Consider the following 23,327-nt stretch of genomic DNA (forward strand, 5'->3'; position numbering starts at 1 on the left):
CCACATGACTAATAGATCTAAATGAGTGTTTAAAATAATAATTGCAGATGAACCTTTTGGATGATCCCAGGAGATATTTTATATAAACACACTTATTTAATAAATGTTGCCTTCTATTGAATTCTTCTCTATCTTGTCTGTTTTGTGTTCTCACCCTCTCACTCTCTTTCTTTCCATTATGTTTTTCTAGATTGAGTCAGCAGAGGTATCTGGAAACAGTGTGGTGTGCAGCTTCCTCCAGTATATGGAGAAATCAAAACCTTGGCAGAAAGCTTGGTGTGTGATCCCCAAACAAGACCCTCTCGTGCTCTACATGTACGGTGCCCCCCAGGTATCCACACTGCATCTGTCTGAGGGGGTGGAGGCCATGGGGAGGGAAGCAGTTAGACACTGGACTCAGAATTCTCCCACCGCCTGGCCAGGCAATGGTGCAGTGGATAGAGCATCAGACTGGGATGCAGAGGACCCAGGTTTGAGACCCCGGGGTTGCTGGCTTGAGTACAGGCTCACCAGCTTGAGCATGGGGTTGCTGGCTTGAGTGTGGGATCACAGACATGACCCTATGGTCTCTGGCTTGAGCCCAGAGGTCACTGGCTTGAAGCCCAAAGTCGTTGGTATGAGCCCAAGGTCACTGGCCTGAGCAAGGGGTCACTCGTGCTGCTGTAGCCCCCTGGTCAAGGCACATATGAGCAAGAAGTCGAACAACTAAGGTGTCGCAATGAAGAATTGATGCTTCTCATCTCTCCCTTCCTGTCTGTCCCTCTCTGTTCCTCTCTCTCTCTCTCTCTCTCTCTCTCTCTCTCTCTCTCTCACACACACACACACACACACACACACACATACACACACTTCTCCCACCACTGCTTATAGAACAAGAGAGCCCAGCTTCACTGTTTCATTTCAATTGGAAAAATAATAAGTAACTAAAATTCAAGTTTACTTAAATTGGTGGATTCCTTTTATTGCCAATAATTTCTTTTTTTTTTAATTTTTTTAATTCATTTTAGAGAGGAGAGAGAAAGGGAGAGAGAGAGACAGAGAGGGAGAGAGAGAAGAGAGAGAAACAGAGAGAGAAGGTGGGGAGGAGCTGGAAGCATCAACTCCCATATGTGCCTTGACCAGGCAAGCCCAGGGTTTTGAACCAGTGACCTCAGCATTTCCAGGTCGAGGCTTTATCCACTGTGCCACCACAGGTCAGGCGCCAATAGTTTCTTCACCCCATGAATCTGCCCTTCTCTCATTCCTACTTAGTGGGTTTGAGAAGAATGTGACCTGAGTTAGGAAAGGGTATCGGGAGAAGGGGGTGAAGCAGAAGGAGAAGCAGGAGGGAGAAGGAGCCTTTTTAATGGTAGGAAGTAAGAGTAAGCCTTTCTCACCCCCTCCCTTGAATGGAGGGGTACCTGAAAGAGGAAAATTGAGAGGATGGGGAATTTACATCAAGCTTAGGTTAATGTTATCCAGTAAGAGTTGTTTAGAACCATGTGTGCATGGATCTGAGATGAATCTGGGGGAACAACAGACATGCTTCTAAGCAGAGCAGCACCAGGCACCATGAATTGTATAATACTTAACAAATAGCGCTTGGCCTTGGCCAGTTGGCTCATTAGTAGAATGTAGGCCCGGCCAGGGCACAGAGGAGAAGCGCCCATCTGCTTCTCCACCCTTCCCCTTCTTTTTCCTCTCTGTCTCTCTCTTCCCCTCCCACAGCCAAGGCTCCATTGGAGCAAAGTTGGCCCGGGCGCTGAGGATGGCTCCATGGCCTCTGCCTCAGGTGCTAGAATGGCTCCCATTACAGTGAAGCAATGCCCCAGAAGGGCAGAGCATCGCCCCCTGATGGGCATGCCTGGTAGATCCCGGTTGGACACATGTGGCAGTCTGTCTGCCTCTCCCCACTTCTCACTATGGAAAAATACAAAAAAAAACACCCCACAACAACAACAGAAAAAAACAAACAGCACTTAAACCAGTGGTAGTCAACTTGGTCCCTACCGCCCACTAGTGGGCATTCCAGCTTTCATGGTGGGTGGTAGCAGAGCAACCAAAGTATAAATAAAAAGATAGATTTAACTATAGTAAGTTGTTTTATAAAGATTTATTTTGCCAAACTTAGCAAAAATCCAACATAAAGTACTTGGTAATTATTATTATATGCTTTAACTTGCTGTAACTCTGCTTTATAAATTTTATAAAGTCAAGTTACTTCCCTACTTTATAAATCACCATTACTGTGGAACTGGTGGGCGGTTAGAAAATTTTACTACTAACAGAGATACAAAAGTAGGCGGTAGGTATAAAAAAGGTTGACTACCCCTGACTTAAACTAAGAATGCATTCACCTAGAAATACATAAAATTTTAAATGTACCTGTTGTATTTTAGCATATATCTACATTAAGGGCTGATAAAACTTTTATTTTTATAAATGAATTTAAAACACCAAGGTACATATTTTATTCTCTTTTGTGGTTTTTCTTATAACTTCTTCCTGTCCGTAAATCGATGCATAAAGGAACGAAACACCAAATAAAACTGTTTGGTAATGAAAGAATCGTTAACATTTGTTGGGTTTATACAGTAAGATGGCTATTTTTTTTTTCTTTTTCTCACTAAATGAAGAGCTGAGTAGGTCCGCCACAGAGAGGTGTCAGTGAATCCTAGCTGACGTAGATGTTCACTCATTCAGTCAGTCAGCATTGTCAGTGGCCTCACATACAGGCACTGTGTGATTGCTAGATCACCATCTCTGTCCATGAGAGCTCACAGTGCAAGTGTGTGGGATACGGTGGTAGGAAAAGAGGTTTAGTAGGAGGAGCTAGGTCACAAAGGGCGGTGCATAGCACGCTTATACATCTCACCCACTCAAGTATTATATCTTGTCTTTAGGACGTCAGAGCCCAGGCCACCATTCCACTCCTGGGCTATACTGTGGACGATATGCCAAGGAGTGCAGACCTGCCCCACAGTTTCAAGCTGAGCCAGTCCAAATCTGTGCACAGCTTTGCTGCAGACAGTGAGGAACTGAAACAGAAGTGGCTGAAAGTCATCTTTCTGGCTGTCACAGGTGAGACACCGGATGGTCCTGACGAGCATTCAGCTACCTTGGATGATCATCCTGAACCTAAATAAAAATCAGAATGCTGAACTCCAATACCAACCACAGTGTGTGTGGGGGTCTCAGGATTCACAGCTCAAGACATTCCCAGCTCTCCTCATTCATCTCTTAGCACTTTATGTTGGAAAATATAGGATCATAAATGTATCTGTTAGGGGACTATTTTCCTATGTTTGTACACTCTTGGTGAAATTAATGTGCAGAGCCATTCTACCGATAAAAGTTGGAAATAATGTGAAAAATGGAGCATTTTTTAATGAGCTATTCCTTGAATATGTACTTTTGTTGTGTAGAAAACGGTGTCAATTGATTATATCACTATCAGGTTAGAATAGGCTATTTTCATTTAAGAAATCGTTTAATATCTTCTCTTTCATATGTAGGAATTGTTAACAGTTTGGAAGATATACCTCCATGTTGCCAAAATAGATCCATGGTTAAAAATATTGTAAGGACAGTTTAGGCTGTTGTATTAACTTATTTTATTTTAGTCTATATAAAGTTCAAGCTGCATAAATAACATAATGTCCTTTTAAAACAAAAGAAAAAGAACAGATTGTTGGGTTTCGAACTTTCAACTTATTAAGAAAAGGTAATATTTGTTTTTGTAGAAATGCTCCTAAGAATAAAATATCTTAAGTATATAGCAATTATGTATATATAGAATTAAATATAAAAATATATACTCTACATGCTTTTCAGCTTTAGCTTCATATTTGTTTCTAATTTATTTTTAAAGTATAAAGCATGTTTTATCTTGCAATTGGACAGTGTTCTAATCTTTAGTGTTTTTGGTAATTTATGTTGAACTGGTTGACATCTAAGTGTATTGATATTTTTATAATAAGAAAAAGCAGTGGCATGGGATATATTTATCAATTCCAACCATATTTTTAAAGTACTATTTTTTTTGGTTTTGTTCTGTGCCTATTTAAAACAGTGCCTCTGTTTGAAGGTGCTAATAATTCCTATTTAAAGTGAGGTTTTAATTAATGCTTCAATTTTACTTATTCTGAGATAAAGTGCATTTTGGTCACCAGGATGGTCAGAGTCCTACGGGTTGTTTTTCCTTTTACAATCCTCTAATGGTTAAGCAGTTACTATCACTTTGTACAAAGATTTTCACAGAAACCTGAATGGTACAGAGCACCTGACCTTATGCAGCTCTGGGACATCAGCAAACTGCACACTGTACTGTTTTTCATAAGGCTGTTAAGCGTGGTTAAATGAGTACTGTATATAATGAATACTTAAGATAACTGTGTGGGCCTGTTCCTTTGTCAGCTATGAAACAAAATTAACATGTGATAACTTAGTTTGAAGGGGCTGAGTAGATACTAAAGGAAGTTTGTGCTCCACTCTAAACCTCCTCCATGAACGAAGGAGAGACGCAATATTGAAAAGCAGTGTTTCAATGGCAGGTGTTCGGAGGTACAAGATAATTGAAGAGCGTTGGAGTATTCTTTTCTCATTTATTCTTCTGGGGAAATCTTACAGACAAAATTGAATTCCTTGTGACGAAGGCTGCTCTTCATTATATTGTAGTTATGATTAAAACCTCACATAAACTTATTAAGTTGGCTATTTAACTTACTTCTTTTCTCAAATTACCATATTTCCCCATGTATAAGATGCATTTTAATTTGGGGGCCCAAAATATGAACACAGTATTATGTAAAGTCATTAAACTCAAGTTTTATTCATCATAAAATTCATACAACTCCTCATCACTGTCCCAAAAAAGTGGGAAATGCAAGTAAAAAAATCTACAACCACTGTATAAGATGCACCTGGTTTCTAAGACCCCAAATTTTTTGGGGAAAGGTACGTCTTATACATGGGGGAATACGGTAGATCTGGGTTTTGTTTGTTTTGCGTTTACCTTGTTATACCAAGAACAGTATCACTTTTACTGCATCAGGTTAGAAACCCACAAGGATGACTTCACTACTCTCTGCTTTGGGAATTACAACTTAAATGTAGACTAGAGTCACTCAAAATTTGAGATTTTCACTCATCGATTTAGGCCCTTTTAAGAAAATATGAACTATCTCCTATTTTTCCCTACCCCAAAGGAGCAGATAAACTCTTTATGGCTGACATAATTAGGTTGCCTTCCTCCATTAAAGAAATACCAGCCATGATTATTTATGTTAAACCAAATACTTGGAGCCAAAAAGAGAAAAGGTAACTTCTTTCTATTAAACCAGGGACAGATTTAGAAATATTTTGCATTGCTTTCCTTGTCTAGTTGCCAACCGTGTGCGCGTGTGTGTGTGCTTGTACGTACAACATCTGTGTTCATGGATTGTTATTGAGAAGGTTAAACTGTAGCTATAGATGATGCTTTGGTTTTCTTATTCTCAAGAATAGAGAAGCAGCAAAAATGTAGAATGGTTATTGAGAAGATGACTTTTGTAAATGTGGATAGAACAGTGGAAAGATAAGGGCCAATTGGAAGATTTATGCACCAGATTCTTTTTGAAAACTAAACAGCAAGAAGACTACACTTTTCCTCTCAGTAAGTTCTCCTGAAGTGGAAGTAACATGGACATGTTTTGGCTCAATAAGTATCCGTGTTATTTAACTTAGGTTATTGAAAGAATACTCATGAAGAGAATATTTATTATCATGCTCTTAATATTATCCATAACTTGTTTTTTTAATTAGAAATACTATTATAAGAAGAGAATTTCTGATTATCCCATCACTCTCTACACATCCCACCCCATCTTCTTTAGCTAAGCACAAAAAGAAGCAATGAAAGCAGCCTTTGCTGGTTTTTTTTATTAAAGAAATCGCTAGTGCTTTACTTGGAGAAAGGCAAAGAAATAGTCTTAGTCAGCCATTTAGTAAACACTCAACTAAACCAGAAGACCTCAAAGTATGACTCATTACAAGAATAACCGGTGTCTTTTGATTTCTGAGACACCTGAGCAGTCATGACAGATTGAACCTAAAAAAAGTAATTGGTTGCTTTCCTATTAAACCCAACATTCCATATGAGTCTTATTTATTTTCTCTAATTTGGTGCTTTCCAAGCCATCTTTTCTTTAAAGTGCCCTTCCTTTGAACTTAAAAAATACTTCTTTGCTAAGAGTGGCTATTCATTATAAAACATTCCAATTTTTTTAAACTTAGATTTTGCTTTATTGAAAGTCTACCATTTGGGAAGTATGAAATATAGTGCAGACCAATCTTCAGGTTTTAAGTGGGACTCAATAATGAAAAATGCCACCAGCCACTTTTATAATAATGGCATCTATAAATGCTATCATGTATGCAAGCAATAAAACTCTTCAGGGTGTTTTTATACTGAAATTTTAATATGAATGCCCCTAGCCACAGGACATAGAGAATTAACTTCTAGAAATAATAATATAACTCATTGCTCAGTATAGGGAAGAGAAAGTGTGTGTGGGGGGGAATGGGCATTATTCCATGGATTCAAATAACTTATCAAAACCAATTTGCTTTTGCAAAGGGTATGGATGGTGAAACAATTAAAGCACATCTGCACTACTTCATCAAGGAACATCTCATTTTCCACCAAATATAATAACATACAGGTTGGAGTATTTAGCTTCACTGGGACCTATGCCATTTTTTTAAATATCCCGATTTTTTTAAATTACCACACCTTTTTAAAGAACTAGCTTTTTAAATGTCCCCACCTATAGATAAACATTGGATTTTTTTTAAAAGAATACTTGTTGTAGTCCTAAGTACATACATTTAAAAAAAAACAACTGTATACAAACTTTGTAGTTCTGCAGGGTTGTTAAGGATTCATTGATGCCTTCTAAAAACCTTAGGTCAAAGATACTTGGGCAAGTTCACAATTACATTCTACTTTTTCTCGTCTACTTTGTGGAACAGGGTGTTTTTTACCTTTAAATTTTAGGTGTCTTTTCTGGTTCTATTCAAAGCCTTAAGTTCTTATTCTGAGCATATTGTCTGTGATAACTGATGATTTTTCTGGGCTAGATCCATCCTGAGGAAAAGGCACCAACAGAAGCAAATAAACTAGGGAAAAAGATTTTTTTTTCCCTAACTCATTTTTTGCAGTTATCTTTGCTATAATGCAAAATAGGAGATTAATTAAAATTTCCTACATCATATGATATTTGTGTTAGCGGGTCTAAGATTAAGCACATAGTATTTGTAAGTTAAAATTCATTCAAAAGACAAGAATGTCTTAATGTTTTCATTCTTAAATTTTGTATTCTTCAAGAATGTATTAATATAAAAACTGTGGCTAACCAGTTCTTTTTTTTTTTTTTTTAATTTTATTTATTTATTTTTTACAGACACAGAAAGTGAGTCAGAGAGAGGGATAGACAGGGACAGACAGGAACGGAGAGAGATGAAAAGCATCAATCATTAGTTTTTCATTGCACGTTGCAACACCTTAGTTGTTCATTGATTGATTTCTCATATGTGCCTTGACCGTGGGCCTTCAGCAGACCAAGTAGCCCCTTGTTGGAGCCAGCGACCTTGGGTTCAAGCTAGTGGGCTTTTTGTTCAAACCAGATGAGCCCGTGCTCAAGCTGGCGACCTCAGGGTCTCGAACCTGGGTCCTCTGCGTCCCAGTCCGATGCTCTATCCACTGCACCACCGCCTGGTCAGGCGCTAACCAGTTCTTATTCTTAGGACTGTATTGACATCCGTGGACCATGCTTTTTCTTTATTCTCATCCAGTTTTAATTGAATCAGGCTGCTTTTTATTTTCATATTACTGTCTACTATAGATCCTCCAGATTTGGAAAATATGGAGATATATATATATAAAGACCACTAAATCCACTTTTAAAATCCTTTCTGTGAATTTCTGAGTTTATATATGTATGTAAAAATACTGTTGATTTCCAGTTCTGTTTTTTCATAGGAATGAAATTTTTATAGGAACTGTTTATTTTTAGTTTAAATATTTTAACATAAATTATTCACATGCATTTTTAGTATAATTCCTTCTTATTTATGCCTGTAATCATGTCATGAGATAATAATTTTGCTTTCTTTACTGATACAGTAGAGAGGAATAAAATTAGGAACTGAAACAAGCAGGAATGAACAGAGAGGTGGACAGAACAGACTGCTGGCCTCCAGTTCAGAGCAATGTGTGTTAAGATAAGAGAAAAATACTTAAACTGCAGATGTGATATAAAGTAAGATACAAATCTACATAATTGCATACTGATGGAATTTATTGTACCCAGGCCTTTCGCCTTGGCCTCTTAATTGTATCATTTGTATCTTTATATAAACATATTTTTTTAATTTTTATTTATTGATTTTAGCAAGAGGGAGAGAGAGAGAGAGAGAGAGAGAGAGAGAGAGAGAGATAGGAACATCTATCTGTTCCTGTATGTGCCCTGACCGGGGATTGAACTGGCAACACTTGTGCTTCAGGACGATGCTCTTACCAACTGAGCTGTCCAGCCAGGGTGGTATCATTTATATCTTGTCATTTCTTTCTTTTTCCTTCAGGCTTTGAAAAAGATAATGCCATTCTATTGGGCCACTTTTGACACTATTAACTGAGGTAAAAGATAATCCCTCTAAAGTCCGTTATGGTCTTTTGCTTTCTGGACTGAACATTTGGCAGAATGTAGTGTCTTTTCCATGTTTTGAGATGAAATAGCACATGACTTCCACAAGATCATTTCTAACTTGTTGGGGTCACTGAGTAACATGATGGTCATCACTTTCTAAAGTTCATTATAGATTGAATTAGTGAGATTAGGTAATTTAGTGATAAATCAAGAAATCTCATTGTAGCATATTTTAATAAGTGAATACCAAATACATAGAGTGATATATATGTAGGTTAGGGGAGAAACATAATATTCTGTAGGGACCATTATGATAATGGAATTGCATTATATATTACACATTATATAGATGTTGGAATGTATCACTTGAGGGGTGTCCTCCCTTCATTAGCAATCATGTCTGTATATAAAATTGTATTTTGTTTTTATTTTACCAAACTAGCATTTCATTTTGTGAGTGGCAGTTGACTTATATTTTTGTATAAGTGTTATTTGGGTTTTGAATTACTGACTGATCAGATTGAAAAAGTATGTAATCAGAATTTTAGAGTTAACTCAAATGTGAAAAAGTATACACAAAGTAATTTTTCTTTTCTAGCTATATGAATGTAAATACTTGCAGATAGTGTATATATTGTGTAACATATGTATATATGGTCATAAAGGCAGAGAATCAGAAACATTGTAAAATTAAGCACTTTAATTCATATTAAACATTTGTATCTTGTAAATAAATACATCCTTAAATGAATTCTAAAGACTTAGATGTTATTTCACTTATGGTTATATATATGTTTGGTTCACAAATTTTGGTTGGTTCTTCCTTCTCCCCCCACCATCAAATATGCAGCCAGGGTTATTTATTAAAGAACAAGTCAGATACGTTGCTCCTCTACCTCTGCCCTTCTAGGGGCTTCCCATTTCACTCAGAATAAAAACCAAAGTCTTTGAGTGGCTTCACAAGGCCCTATATGTCTCCCCCGCCCCTACCATATTTCTCTGCTTTTCCTTACCCAAGCTGACTACCCTCCAGCCATATAACACACTGCTATCTGCTTCCCCTTCTTGTAATGCTCCTTCCCCAGATATCCGCATGATTCATTAACACCATTGCCAATTTAAAGTCTTTGGTCAGATCTCACCACTGTCTAACTTGACCATGCGTGGTATCTTAGATTCCAACTGCCTCCACTACCAACATAACACTCCCCTTCATCCTTAATCTGATTTATTTCTTTCTCATAGCACTTATAATCTTGTAACAAATTAAATAATTAGCTTTTCTAATGTTTGTTTTTATTGTTTGTCTATATCTACAAGAACATAAACTCCATGAAGATAAGGATTTTTATGTTTTGATCACTGATGTCCCCAATTCACAGCATAGTGCCTGGCACATTGTAGGCAATCAATAAATACTGACCAAAAAAGCTAGGTTATATAAAAGATTTTAAAAAATGAATAGGCCCTTCCTACAAAAGCATCAAATTGTCATGGGTACAGACTACTGGAATAGCAGCTAATGGGAAAAGAAAGCAACATAGATGAATTGCTTTAATAACAAAGCCAGCCTGACCTGTGGTGGCGCAGTGGATAAAGTGTCGACCTGGAAATGCTGAGGTCGCTGGTTCGAAACCCTGGGCTTGCCTGGTCAAGGCACATATGGGAGATGATGCTTCCTGATCCTCCCCCTTCTCTCTCTCTGTTTCTCTCTCTCTCCCTCTTTCTCTCCTTTCTAAAAATGAATAAATAAAATTTAAAAAAATAAAAAAGTTAAAAAAAATAAGTAACAAAGCCAGACTCTACAAATTGATGTTTCTCTCTCCCTCCCTCCGTCCTTCCCTCTTTCTCTCTTAAATCAATCAATCAATAAATAATAATAATAATAGTAAAATAGCAAAGACAGATTCCTAATTAAGGGTTTAAAAGTATAGTCAAGGATTTCAAATTATAATGGTGAAAATCTTAGTCACTCTTTTCATGATGGATTCTTTTAAATAAAAGTCAGTATCAGCCCACCATCACCCCAGCACCTGGACTTTGAGGAAATTAGAAGCAACTGGTCACTTCCAGAAAGAGCCAGAGGCATTGAAAGATGTGTCCTGAGGAAGTGGAGCTGGCAGAGGGGCCCTGGCCCAGGTTTGGGATAATGAGCCCTTGGTCTGCAGTTTACTCTCAGAGAGGAAGTGATTCGTGCATTATTTTGGTCCTGCATTTAAGTAAAAACAAAGCTGTTTTGTCTCAGTAAAAACACTCTTTCATACAGTTAAGATGTATGAAACCTCATGGTCTATTGTAGTATTTTCACAAGAAATATTTTTAGACAGTCACTTAAATATATCTTTATCATACACTGAACAAAGCTGTGAGTCGCTGATTCTGGGAGCTGATCGTCTAGGTGAAGTCTAAGTCTGTGGGCAAAGCTCTGAAATGATACTTCTTGGGCTTTGAGTTAAGTTCATCTTCTACCAAAGAGTACAGCCAAAGGGTCCCTTACAGAGATATAAAATAGTTGTAAAAGCCTGTTAGTAATTTAGGAAATTTAATTCTGCTAAAAAGTCATCTTTTAAAAGGTAAGAGTTTTGTTTTATTTTGTTTCTATTTAGAAAATTAAATTTAACAGGGTAACATTGATCAACAAGAGTACATAGATTTTGGGTAAACATCTCCACTTCATTTTTTTGTTGTGTTGTTTTTAATTTATTTTTTACAGAGATAGAGAGTCAGAGAGAGGGATAGACAGACAGGAACGGAGAGAGATGAGAAGCATCAATCATCAGTTTTTCATTGCGACACCTTAATTGTTCATTGATTGCTTTCTCATATGTGCCTTGACCATGGGCCTTCAGCAGACCGAGTAACCCCTTTCTGGAGCCAGCGATCTTGGGTTCAAGCTGGTGGGCTTTTTGCTCAAGCTGGCGACCTCAGGGTCTCAAACCCGGGTCCGCTGCATCCCAGTCCGACGCTCTATCCACTGCGCCACCGCCTGGTCAGGCGTCTCTCCACATCATTTGAACAGTCAATTATGTTATATGCCCATGGTTTTTTGTTTGTTTTAGCAAGAGACAGAGAAAGAGAGGGACAGACAGGAAGGGAGAGAGATGAGAGCTTCACTTCTTAATTGTGGCACCTTAGTTGTTCATTGATTGCTTCTCATATGTGCCTTGACTGGGGGGCTACAGCAGAGTGAGTGACCCCTTGCTCAAGCCAGTGACCTTTGGGCTCAATGTCTATGATCCCACACTCAAGCCAGTGACCCTGTGCTCAAGCTGGTGAGCCAATGCTCAAGCCAGCGATCTTGGGATTTTAAACCTGGGTCCTCTGCATCCCAGGCTGATGCTCTATGTACTGTGCCACTGCCTGGTCAGGCTTGTTTTGTTTTTTAATCCAGAGATACAAAGAACTCCTAAATCAGGAAGCCTTTGTCAAATTGAGGTTCAAGAGAACTGAGTTCTAATCCTGAGCACCTCTCTGAGCCCTGGTGTCCTTACTTGTAAAATACTACTGTTGGACTAAAATTAAAATAATGACAATTGTTAACATTGCTTTATACTCCAGTATTATAAGATTCTTATTGCTTATATTTTTGTTATTTATTGTTCCCCTGATTCCCTTTGCCTTTTTGAAAGCCTGTAGTTGCAAGTGTAATTTAATTGTATGTATAAATATACATGGTCACTTCTATTTCCCTAAATGTTCTTCAAGTCCTTCCTTAATATAGGGCTATATGGAGAGTCTTCTGTCCGGTGCTGTTCATCCAGAAGGTTCTGATCTCTCAGCAAAACCCACAGGCACTAGTGGATCCTGCGAGGACCAAGAAGGTAGCTGGTGGCCCTGGCCGGTTGGCTCAGTGGTAGAATGTCGGCCTGGCGTGCAGAAGTCCCGGGTTCGATTCCCGGCCAGGGCACACAGGAGAAACGCCCATCTGCTTCTCCACCCCTCCCCCTCTCCTTCCTCTCTGTCTCTCTCTTCCCCTCCCGCAGCGAGGCTCCACTGGAGCAAAGATGGCCCGGGCGCTGGGGATGGCTCCTTGACCTCTGCCCCGGGCACTGGGGATGGCTCCTTGACCTCTGCCCCAGGCGCTGGAGTGGCTCTGGTCGCAACAGAGTGACACCCCGGAGGGGCAGAGCATCGCCCCCTGGTGGGCAGAGCGTCGCCCCCTGGTGGGTGTGCCGGGTGGATCCCGGTCGGGCGCATGCGGGAGTGTCGGACTGTCTCTCCCCGTTTCCAGCTTCAGAAAAATACAAAAAAAAAAATTTAAAAAAAGAAAAAAAAGAAGGTAGCTGGTGGGGTCAGCATTAGTGGTGATACACATTGAAATATTCTCTCAAGAGTCAAAAGTTTTTCTTCAGGCAGTAGGCTGGGCTGTCAGGTAAGGCATGCCGGTGCTGCACTGTGGTGTTGAGCAGGGTTTGTAGAGGCCATTTGCCCTGGCTGAGCTCTAGGCTTGGAGTCCGAATCCTAACACCCAGCACACTTATTGGTGCCACCTACCTGTAATTGTATTTGGAGATAGGGAGAATAAAGATGTAACATTAAATGGTCATAGGAGTGTGGCCCTAATCTGATAGAGGAAGAGACATCAGAGGGCTTTTTCTTTCCACATGTGCACAGAGCAAAGGCTATGGGAGGACACAAGGAGAAAGCAGCCATATACAAGCTAGGAAGAAAGGTCCCACCAGAAACCAACCTTGCTGGCACCTTGATCTTGGACTTCCTGCCTCTACTCCAGAACTGTGAGAAAATAAATGTTTGTTGCTTAAGCCACCCAGTCTGTGATATGTCATTATAGCAGCATAAGCAGATTAATACAAATATGTAAAGTTTTTATACTCTTATTCTTGGAGTCTTTGTTGAGAGAGACATATCTCTCTCTCTCGCCCCGCACCTCCCTTTTAGTGGATGCTTTACAAAGCCCACTTCAGGAATAAGCTGAACCCACAAAATGAGAACTTTTCCAATAACATGTCTATCAAATTAGGCTGCTGTACTAATGAGGATAATTAGTACACCAACTGTTGCAGCAGACTATAAATATTAAAGTCTCTAGCCCTGACCTGGTAGTTCAGTTGGTTAGAGTATCTTCCCCAATATGCCAGGGCTACAGGTTCAATCTCCGGTCAGGGCACATACAAGAATCAAGCATTGAATGCATAAATAAGTGGAACAACAGATTGATGTTTCTCTCTCTGTCTCTTCCTCTCCAAAAAATAATAAAAACATTTTAAATCCTAATATCTCTACACGATAAAGATTTATTTTTTGCTCATTTGCATGTCTAATATGTTTTGTCAGGGACCTCTATTTCACATAGACACTCAGGGGCCCAGGCTAAGAGTTAATTAACCATCTTGCTACTTCACTCAACATATGGCTTCAGAGTTTGCCAAACTGGAGGAAGAGAGCTTGAGGGTTGAGCAAGGCTTTTTACTGACCCAGCTCAGGAGATACACATGCCACTCTTGCTCACAGTTAGTGCAGAACTAGTCACATGACCCCAACTAGACTGCAAAGGAGGCTGGGAAATAATAACTATGTGAATATTTAGTGATAGCAAATGTTCTTGTCATGTTCCTTATCATGAATTGAATTATATTCTTCCCAAAAGATATGTTCAAGTCCTAACCCCCAGTATCTCAGACTCTAATCTCATTTGGAAATACAGTTTTGTTAATCAAGTTAAATTTCTTTTGAATTAAAATCCTTTTGTCTCCTTTTAAAATGAGATCATTTGAGTGAGCCCTCATCTAACTTGACTGGTGTCTTTATAAAGAGAGGTCTTTTGGGAGAGACAAGATGGCGCTGGAGTAGGCGGACGTACCAGCATCTACCTCCCAGAACCAAAGTGGATTACAAACTAATTTTATGAACTATCAGCTGGAAAAACCAACTTTGGACTAAACTAAAAGGACTCTTCAACCAAGGAACGCTGAAGAAGCCACACAGAGACTGGTAGGAAAAGCGGAAACGTGGAAACGTGGAGAGGGCTGCCCAGCTTCTCAGAGCAAACGGCAGCAGGGAGAGACTTGCGTGGCGGGAAGTGAGTTTAGCAGAGGGGAAAGGGTCCTGAGCCCCAGGAACAAAGCCCCAGCCTGCAGCCCCAGAGCCCAGAAGAAGCGTAAGGACAGTATTTAGCTGGAAACAAGTCAGGATACTGTTTGTGAGAGAGTCTGATTTCGCAGACCCCGGATCCTTCTTAAAGGGACCGCGCAGAACATCTCTCTCACAAACACTCACCCGGGGCTCCTGGGGACGGAGGGAGAGGGGAGAGAACCACAGTAACAGGAAGAGAGTGCGATCTAGGAGGCATAGGGAAAACATTTTGGGAGATAGCCGCCCTAACCCCTGGGACGAGTCACTCCCCAAAGCTGAAGTGAATATTTCCCCCGGAAGCAGCAATACCAGCAAAGGGAAGCAGGAGAGCAGCCAAACAAGCTCCCCTGCAGCATTCAGAGCAGAGTCGCATAGAAGGAGGGAGCTTTTGGGTCTACAGTAGTGAGTCTTAGGGTCCGAGCTGCAGCGCCCCCACCCACGCGGCTGAGGGCTCGCTGGAGGGCGAGCGGCAGTGGGAGACAAAAGCGCGGTTCTGCTGGCAGGGTTGGAAGCCGGCTGGCCACCACTGGGCTCAGGTGTGAGCTCAGTCTTGCCCGGCTAGGGAGAAGGGGGCTTGCAAAAGCAGCCAAACTCAGCTGCCGGCAGCCTGTAATCCAGCCTCCGGGAGAAGGGCGGGAAACCCGGAAAGAGTATAAACCAGGCCTGGAGCAAGGGCAGAGGAGCACATCCCTGCCCCGCCCATGCAACCCAGGCTTCTGGTCTGATTTGGTAGCAGGCTCCTCCCACGGGGGTGGAGCCAAAAGCCCAGAAGAGGCAGAGTTCTGCTACGGAGCTGAACTTGGGCACGCAGCCCTGCCTGGTGGTAGAGCCAAGGCTAGCAGCTGTTCCTTGAGTGGGATCATCCTGCAAAGGCAGGGCAAAAGCTCAGAAACAGGCGGAGACCCGCAGCTGAGCAAAGGTGCTCGCCAGTGCCCTCAGGACCGAGCATAACGTCACACACGGGAGCGGGGCAAAGGCCAAGGCCACCAACCCTTGTGCACCCGAGCAAGTGATCACAGCCACTCCCGTGAAGAGAAAATGCGGAGGCAGAGAAATACAACACAAATAAACCAAGAGAAATCCCCAGAAAAGGACCTAAGTGAATCAGATATAACCAAACTACCAGATGCAGAGTTTAAAATAACGATTGTTAGGATGCTCAAAGATATTAGAACAACCATAGATGGCCATTACAAAAACCTAAATAAAGAGATAACAAATATAAAAGAGGACATTGAAATAATAAAAAAGAATCAGACAGAAATGACAAATACAATATCTGAAATAAAGAATACAATGGAAGGAATTAAAAGCAGGATGGATGAAGCAGAGAATCGAATCAGTGAGTTAGAGGACACAATAAATAAAGGCACGAAAGCAGAGCAGAAAAAAGAAAAGAGACTCAAAAAGTCTGAGGAAACTCTAAGAGAGCTCTGTGACAACATGAAGAGAAATAACATCCGCATCATAGGGGTTCCTGAAGAAGAAGAGAAAGAACAAGGGATAGAGACTGTGTTCAAACATATTATAGTGGAAAACTTCCCCCAATTAAGGCAGGAAAACATTTCACATGTTCAGGAAGCACAGAGAACTCCATTAAGGAGAAACCCAAAGAAACCAACACCAAGACACATCATAATTAAAATACCAAAGCTAAATGATAAAGAGAAAATATTAAAAGCTGCTAGAGAAAAAAAGACTATCACCTACAAAGGAGCCCCCATAAGGATGACTTCTGACTTCTCAACAGAAACACTGGAGGCCAGAAGGGAATGGCAAGAAATATTCAAAGTAATGCAGAACAAGAACCTACAACCAAGACTACTTTATCCAGCAAGGCTATCATTTAAAATTGAAGGAGAAATAAAAAGCTTTACAGACAAAAAAAAAAACCTCAAGGATTTCACTGCAACCAAACCAAGGCTGCAAGAAATGCTAAGGGACCTGTTGTAAACAGATCAAAGGAAAAAAAGAATATAGCAAAAGAGAAAAACAGTTTTAAAGAAAAAAAATGGCAATAAACAATTACATATCAGTAATAACCTTAAATGTTAATGGATTAAATGATCCGATCAAGAGACATAGGGTAGCTGCGTGGATAAGAAAACAGGACCCATACATATGCTGTCTACAAGAGACACACCTTAAATCAAAAGATGCACACAGACTGAAGATAAAAGGATGGAAAAAAATATTTCACGCAAATGGAAATGAAAAAAAAGCTGGGGTAGCAATACTTATATCAGACAAAATGGACTTTAGAACAAAGACCATAGTTAGAGATAAAGAAGGACACTACATAATGATAAAGGGAGCAATCCAAAAGGAAGATATAACCATTATAAATATCTATGCACTTAATATAGTAGCACCTAAATATATAAAGCAGACTTTGATAGACTTAAAGGGCGAGATCAACAGCAATACTATAATAGTAGGAGATTTCAATACCCCATTAACATCATTAGATAGATCCTCAAGAAAGAAAATTAACAAAGAAACAGCAGACTTAAAGGACATATTAGATGAACTCGATTTAATAGATATCTTCAGAACCTTTCACCCTAAAACAGCAGAATATACATTCTTTTCAAGCGATCATGGTACATTCACTAGAATAGACCACATGTTAGGGCACAAAAGCGGGCTCAACAAATTTAAGAAGATTGAAATCATATCGAGCACTTTCTCTGATCACAATGGCATTAAACTAGAAATCAACCACAATAGAAAAATTGAAAAACATTCAAACACTTGGAAACTAAAAAGCACACTATTAAACAATGAATGGGTTAACATTGAGATCAAAGAAGAAATTTTAAAATTCCTAGAAACAAACGATAATGAGCATACATCAACTCAAAATTTATGGGACACAGCAAAAGCAGTCCTGAGAGGGAAGTTTATAGCATTACAGGCATACCTCAAGAAGCTAGAAAAAGCTCAAATAAACAACTTAACCCTGCATCTAAAAGAACTAGAAAAAGAACAGCAAGTAAATCCCAGAGCTAGTAGAAGGAAGGAAATAATAAAGATCAGAGCAGAAATAAATGACATAGAGGCTAAAGAAACAATACAGAGGATCAATAAAACCAGGAGCTGGTTCTTTGAAAAGGTAAACAAGATTGATGAACCTTTAACAAGACTCACCAAGAAAAAAAGAGAGAGGACTCAAATAAATAAAATTAGAAATGAGAGTGGAGAAATAACAACTGACACAACAGAAATACAAAATATTGTAAGAAAATACTATGAAGAACTGTACGCCAAAAAACTAGACAACCTAGATGAAATGAACAAATTCCTTGAATCATATAATCTTCCAAAAATCAATCTGGAAGAATCAGAAAACCTAAACAGACCAATTACAACAAATGAGATAGAAACAGCTATCAAAAAACTCCCAAAAAAGAAAAGTCCTGGGCCTGATGGCTTCACAAGTGAATTCTACCAAATATTCAAAGAAGAACTAACTCCTATCCTTCTCAAGCTATTTCAAAAAATTCAAGAGGAAGGAAGACTTCCAAACTCCTTTTATGAGGCGAGCATAATTCTGATTCCAAAACCAGGCAAAGACAACACAAAGAAAGAAAATTATAGGCCAATATCCCTGATGAACTTAGATGCAAAAATCCTCAATAAAATATTAGCAAACCGGATCCAGCAATATATGGAAAAAATTATACACCATGATTAAGTAGGATTTATTCTTGGGAGGCAAGGCTGGTACAATATTTGCAAATCAATCAATGTGATTCATCACATAAACAAAATAAAGGAGAAAAACCACATGATAATTTCAATAGATGCAGAAAAAGCATTTGATAAAGTCCAGCACCCATTCATGACCAAAACTCTCAGCAAAGTGGGAATACAGGGAACATACCTCAACATGATAAAGGCCATCTATGACAAACCCACAGCCAACATCATACTCAATGGGCAAAAATTAAAAGCAATCCCCTTAAGATCAGGAACAAGGCAGGGGTGCCCCCTTTCACCACTCTTATTCAACATAGTTCTGGAAGTCCTCGCCACAGCAATCAGACAAGAAAAAGAAATAAGGCCTGACCTGTGGTGGCACAGTGGATAAAGCGTCGACCTGGAAAATGCTGAGGTCGTCGGTTCGAAACCCTGGGCTTGCCTGGTCAAGGCACATATGGGAGTTGATGCTTCCAGCTCCTCCCTCCCTTCTCTCTGTCTGTCTCTCTTCGTTCGCTTTCTCTCTCTCTCTCTCTCTCTCTCTCTCTCTCTCTCTCTCTCTGTGTCTCTCCCTCTCTTCTCTAAAAATGAATAAATAAAAGAAAAGAAAAGAAAAAGAAATAAAAGGCGTCCAAATTGGAAAAGAAGAAGTAAAGCTATCATTATTTGCAGATGACATGATATTGTATATAGAAAACCCTAAAGTCTCAGTCAAAAAACTACTAGACCTGATAAAAGAATTTGGCAAGGTGGCAGGATATAAAATCAATACTCAGAAATCAGAGGCATTTTTATACACTAATAATGAACTGTCAGAAAGAGAAATCAGGGAATCAATCCCCTTTTCCATTGCAACCAAAAAAATAAAGTACCTAGGAATAAATCTAACCAAGGAGATTAAAGACTTGTACTCGGAAAATTATAAAACATTGATAAAAGAAATCAGGGAAGATACGAATAAGTGGAGGCATATACCATGCTCATGGTTAGGAAGAATAAACATCATTAAAATGTCTATTTTACCCAAAGCAATTTATAAATTCAATGCAATACCAATGAAAATACCAATGACTTACTTCAAAGACATAGAACACATATTCCAAAAATTTATATGGAACCAAAAAAGAACACAAATAGCCTCAGCAATCCTGAAAAGGAAGAAAAAAGCGGGAGGTATCACACTTCCAGATATCAAGTTATATTATAAGGCCATTGTACTCAAAACAGCATGGTACTGGCATAAGAACAGGCACATAGATCAATGGAACAGAACAGAGAGCTCAGAAATAAACCCACAGCTCTATGGACAACTGATATTTGACAAAGGAGGTAAGACAATACAATGGAGTAAAGACAGCCTCTTCAACAAATGGTGTTGGGAAAAATGGACAGCTACCTGCAAAAAAATGAAACTAGACCACCAACTTACACCACTCACAAAAATAAACTCAAAATGGATAAAAGACTTGAATGTAAACCGTGAAACCATAAGCATCTTAGAAGAAAACATAGGCAGTAAGCTCTCTGACATCTCTCGCAGCAATATATTTGCTGATTTGTCTCCACAGGCAAGTGAAATAAAAGACAGGATAAACAAATGGGACTTTATCAAACTAAAAAGCTTCTGCACAGCTAAAGACAATAAGAACAGAATAAAAAGACAAACTACACAATGGGAGAATATATTTGACACAGCGTCTGACAAGGGGTTAATAACCAAAATTTATAAAGAACTTGTAAAACTTAATACCAGGAAAACAAACAATCCAATCCAAAAATGGGCAAAAGAAATAAATAGACACTTCTCCAAAGAGGACACACAGATGGCCAATAAGCATATGAAAAAATGTTCAACATCACTAATGATTAGAGAAATGCAAATTAAAACCACAATGAGATATCACCTCACACCAGTCAGAATGGCGCTCATCAATAAAACAACACAGAATAAGTGCTGGCGAGGATGTGGAGAAAAGGGAACCCTCCTGCACTGCTGGTGGGAATGCAGACTGGTGCAGCCACTGTGGAAAACAGTATGGAGATTCCTCAAGAAATTAAAAATCGAACTGCCTTTTGACCCAGCTATACCACTATTAGGAATATACCCCAAGAACACCATAGCACCGTTTGAAAAGAAGAAATGCACCCCCATGTTTATGGCAGCATTGTTCACAATAGCAAAGATTTGGAAACAGCCCAAGTGTCCATCAGAGGACGAGTGGATTAAAAAGCTTTGGTATATATATGCTATGGAATACTACTCAGCCATAAGAAATGATGACATCGGATCTTTTACAACAACATGGATGGGCCTTGATAACATTATACTGAGTGAAAGAAGTAAATCAGAAAAAACTAAGAACTATATGTTTCCATACATAGGTGGGACATAAAGATGAGACTCAGAGACATAAACAACAGTGTTGGGGTTACAGGGTGGGGGGAGGAGAGGGAGAGGGTTGGGGGAAGGGAGGGGCACAAAGATCATGGCTTTTCAGCATTTGCCATATTCCCCCCTTAATCTATAGACAGACAGCAAATAATTACGTATGGTGTTCCCACTATAAAGACTGCTGTCTTAGGGACAAATGCTGATAAAATATTTCAGCAGTTCCTCCTTCTTCAAAGACTTGTATGTAAACATAGAGCTCCATGGTTCATAGGACATACTCAAGCTCACTCCATGCTTCCTGGAGCTTTAGCACAAGGGAATGCCCCCCCCCTTTTTTTTTTTAGTATTTTTTCTTTTATTTATTTATTTTTTGTATATTTCTGAGGTTGGGGATGGGGAGGCAGTCAGACAGGCTCCTGCATGCGCCTGACTGGGATCCACCTGGCATGTCTACCGGGGGGAATGCTCTGCCCATCTGGGATGTTGCTCTGTTACAACCGGAGCCATTCTAGCGACTGGGGCGGAGGCCATGGGGCCATCCTTAGTGCCCAGGGTGGATTTGCTCCGGTGGAGCCTTGGCTGTGGGCGGGAGGAGAGAGACGAAGAGGAAGGAGAGGGGGAAGAGTGGAGAGGTGGATGGGCGCTTCTCCTGTGTGCTCTGGCCAGGAATCGAACCCAGGAATCCTGCACACCAGGCCAATGACTCTGACAGGTCTACCATATCATGCTTTTTACTTAAAAAAAAAAAAAATTTACATTTCTTTTGATTACTGATGAACAGGAGACACCAAATCTTTTTCGCCTGCAAACTACTACCTTCTTTATTAGATCTAGCTAATAACACTGTTCTGTCTTTTTTCCAAATAGCTCCAGATATATGGAAAAGATTTATATAGGCGGATGGGGATCCTCAAACCCCTCAGCGAGATCTTCTGAGAATGGCTTTTAAGATACCTAGAGGCAGAAAAAGCCCAATAGAGATCAGGGGAACTACCAGCTTTTAGGATACACCCTTAAAGGCTCCAACACCCCAAAGGGGTCTCATAGGATGCCATCTGGGTCCTGCTTCAATAGTGGAAAGGAAGGTCATTGAGCTAAAGCCTGCCAGGCTTACATGCCTCTGCTGCGAGGAAACAGGGACACTGAAAGGTGGGCTTCCCCCTCGCTCCTCTAAGGGAGGGTTCAGTCTCTTCCAGCCCTGCTCCAGCCACCTATGACCTAACCTTGCCCAGAAAGCTGGGGTTTGCCACTGAAGGCTGAAGGTGCCCAGGGCCATCGGCCCCATCTACGACACTGTGGACGAGCCTAGGGTATTTCTTCCAAGAAGCAGGTAAACTGATCTCATTCGCACAAGGGCCACTTAATTATGTTTTGCCTGAATAGTCAGGTTTTTTATTCTTCCCTCAAAGATCTCTGTTGTGGGTGTTGATAGTCCTATTTTCTGCTGCTTTGCTTAATATATAGTGTTTCCTTTATCCCTCCTACCTCAATGCCCCACTCATATTTCAGGCTGGGACCTACTCCTAATTTAGGGCTCTCTTTCCTCCTTTTGCCAACTTGTATTATGAATTTACCTTTGCCACCCAGCTTAGTGTATCCCAAGGTTCTCTTTACCAGGCCACAGTCGCAGAGCTCCAGAGAAAAGCAACCTGGTCTCAACTCTCCAGGCAGAGGAGAACAGAAGCTCCATATCCACGCATGCTGCAAATGGCTTTTTCCAATCTACCTGAATTATTACCAGCTAGAAGCAGCGGTCATTGGGACTTGGACATGAGCTGCAAAGTATAGAATGGTGACAACAATTCCAGAGCCATGCGGACTTTTCCTGTGGGGAACTTTCCTGGACTCCTGCTCCCTGAGACAGCTCCTAAAAGACTGAACTGTGGTTGGGTTGCATTTTTCAGGGATTTGGCATGGTGATGGGGCCAACTTGGACTTGGGGAACATGTTAAGGACACTACTTTTTTAGGGATTCTTGCTGTATTGGCCAAGAGTTTGCTTAAAGGCTTTTAATCACTGTAAAAAAAAATAGAGGACTGGATGAAGAAGATGGGGCACATATACACCATGGTATACTATTCAGCTAGGAGAAATGGTGACATCAGATCACTTATAGAGGAATGGTGGAGTCTTGGTAGCATTGTGCGGGGTGAAATAAGCGAATCAGAAAAAAACAGGAACTGCAGGATTCCATACATTGGTGGGACATAAAAGCGAGACAAAGAGGCATGGACAGAAGTGTGGTGGCTATGGGGGTGGGGGGAGGGAAGGAGGGAGAGGGGGAGGGGGAGGGGTACAGAGAGAACTGGATGGAGGGTGACGGAGGACGATCTCTCTTTGGGTGATGGGTATGCAACAGAACTAAATGACAAGATAACCTGGAAATGTTTTCTTTGAATGTATGTACCCTGATTTATTGATGTCACCCCATTAAAATAAAAATTAAAAAAAAAGAGAGAGGTCTTTTGGACTCA

At 40.2% G+C, this 23,327-nt stretch overlaps 1 protein-coding gene across 1 annotated transcript in view; it reads left to right on the plus strand.

The window, feature by feature from the left end:
• FGD4 (FYVE, RhoGEF and PH domain containing 4) overlaps nucleotides 1-9,397 on the plus strand; it is a 283,378-nt gene extending 273,981 nt beyond the window's left edge. Inside the window, exons 16-17 of the mRNA XM_066258073.1 lie at nucleotides 191-331; nucleotides 2,883-9,397. Coding sequence (XP_066114170.1) covers nucleotides 191-331; nucleotides 2,883-3,125 — 384 coding nt within the window. The 3' untranslated portion in view covers nucleotides 3,126-9,397. The remainder of the gene's footprint in view (nucleotides 1-190; nucleotides 332-2,882) is intronic.
• Nucleotides 9,398-23,327: the final 13,930 nt, after the last annotated feature.

This window comes from Saccopteryx bilineata, chromosome 2 (genome assembly GCF_036850765.1).
Source record: "Saccopteryx bilineata isolate mSacBil1 chromosome 2, mSacBil1_pri_phased_curated, whole genome shotgun sequence".
NCBI classification, from domain to species: Eukaryota; Metazoa; Chordata; class Mammalia; order Chiroptera; family Emballonuridae; genus Saccopteryx; species Saccopteryx bilineata.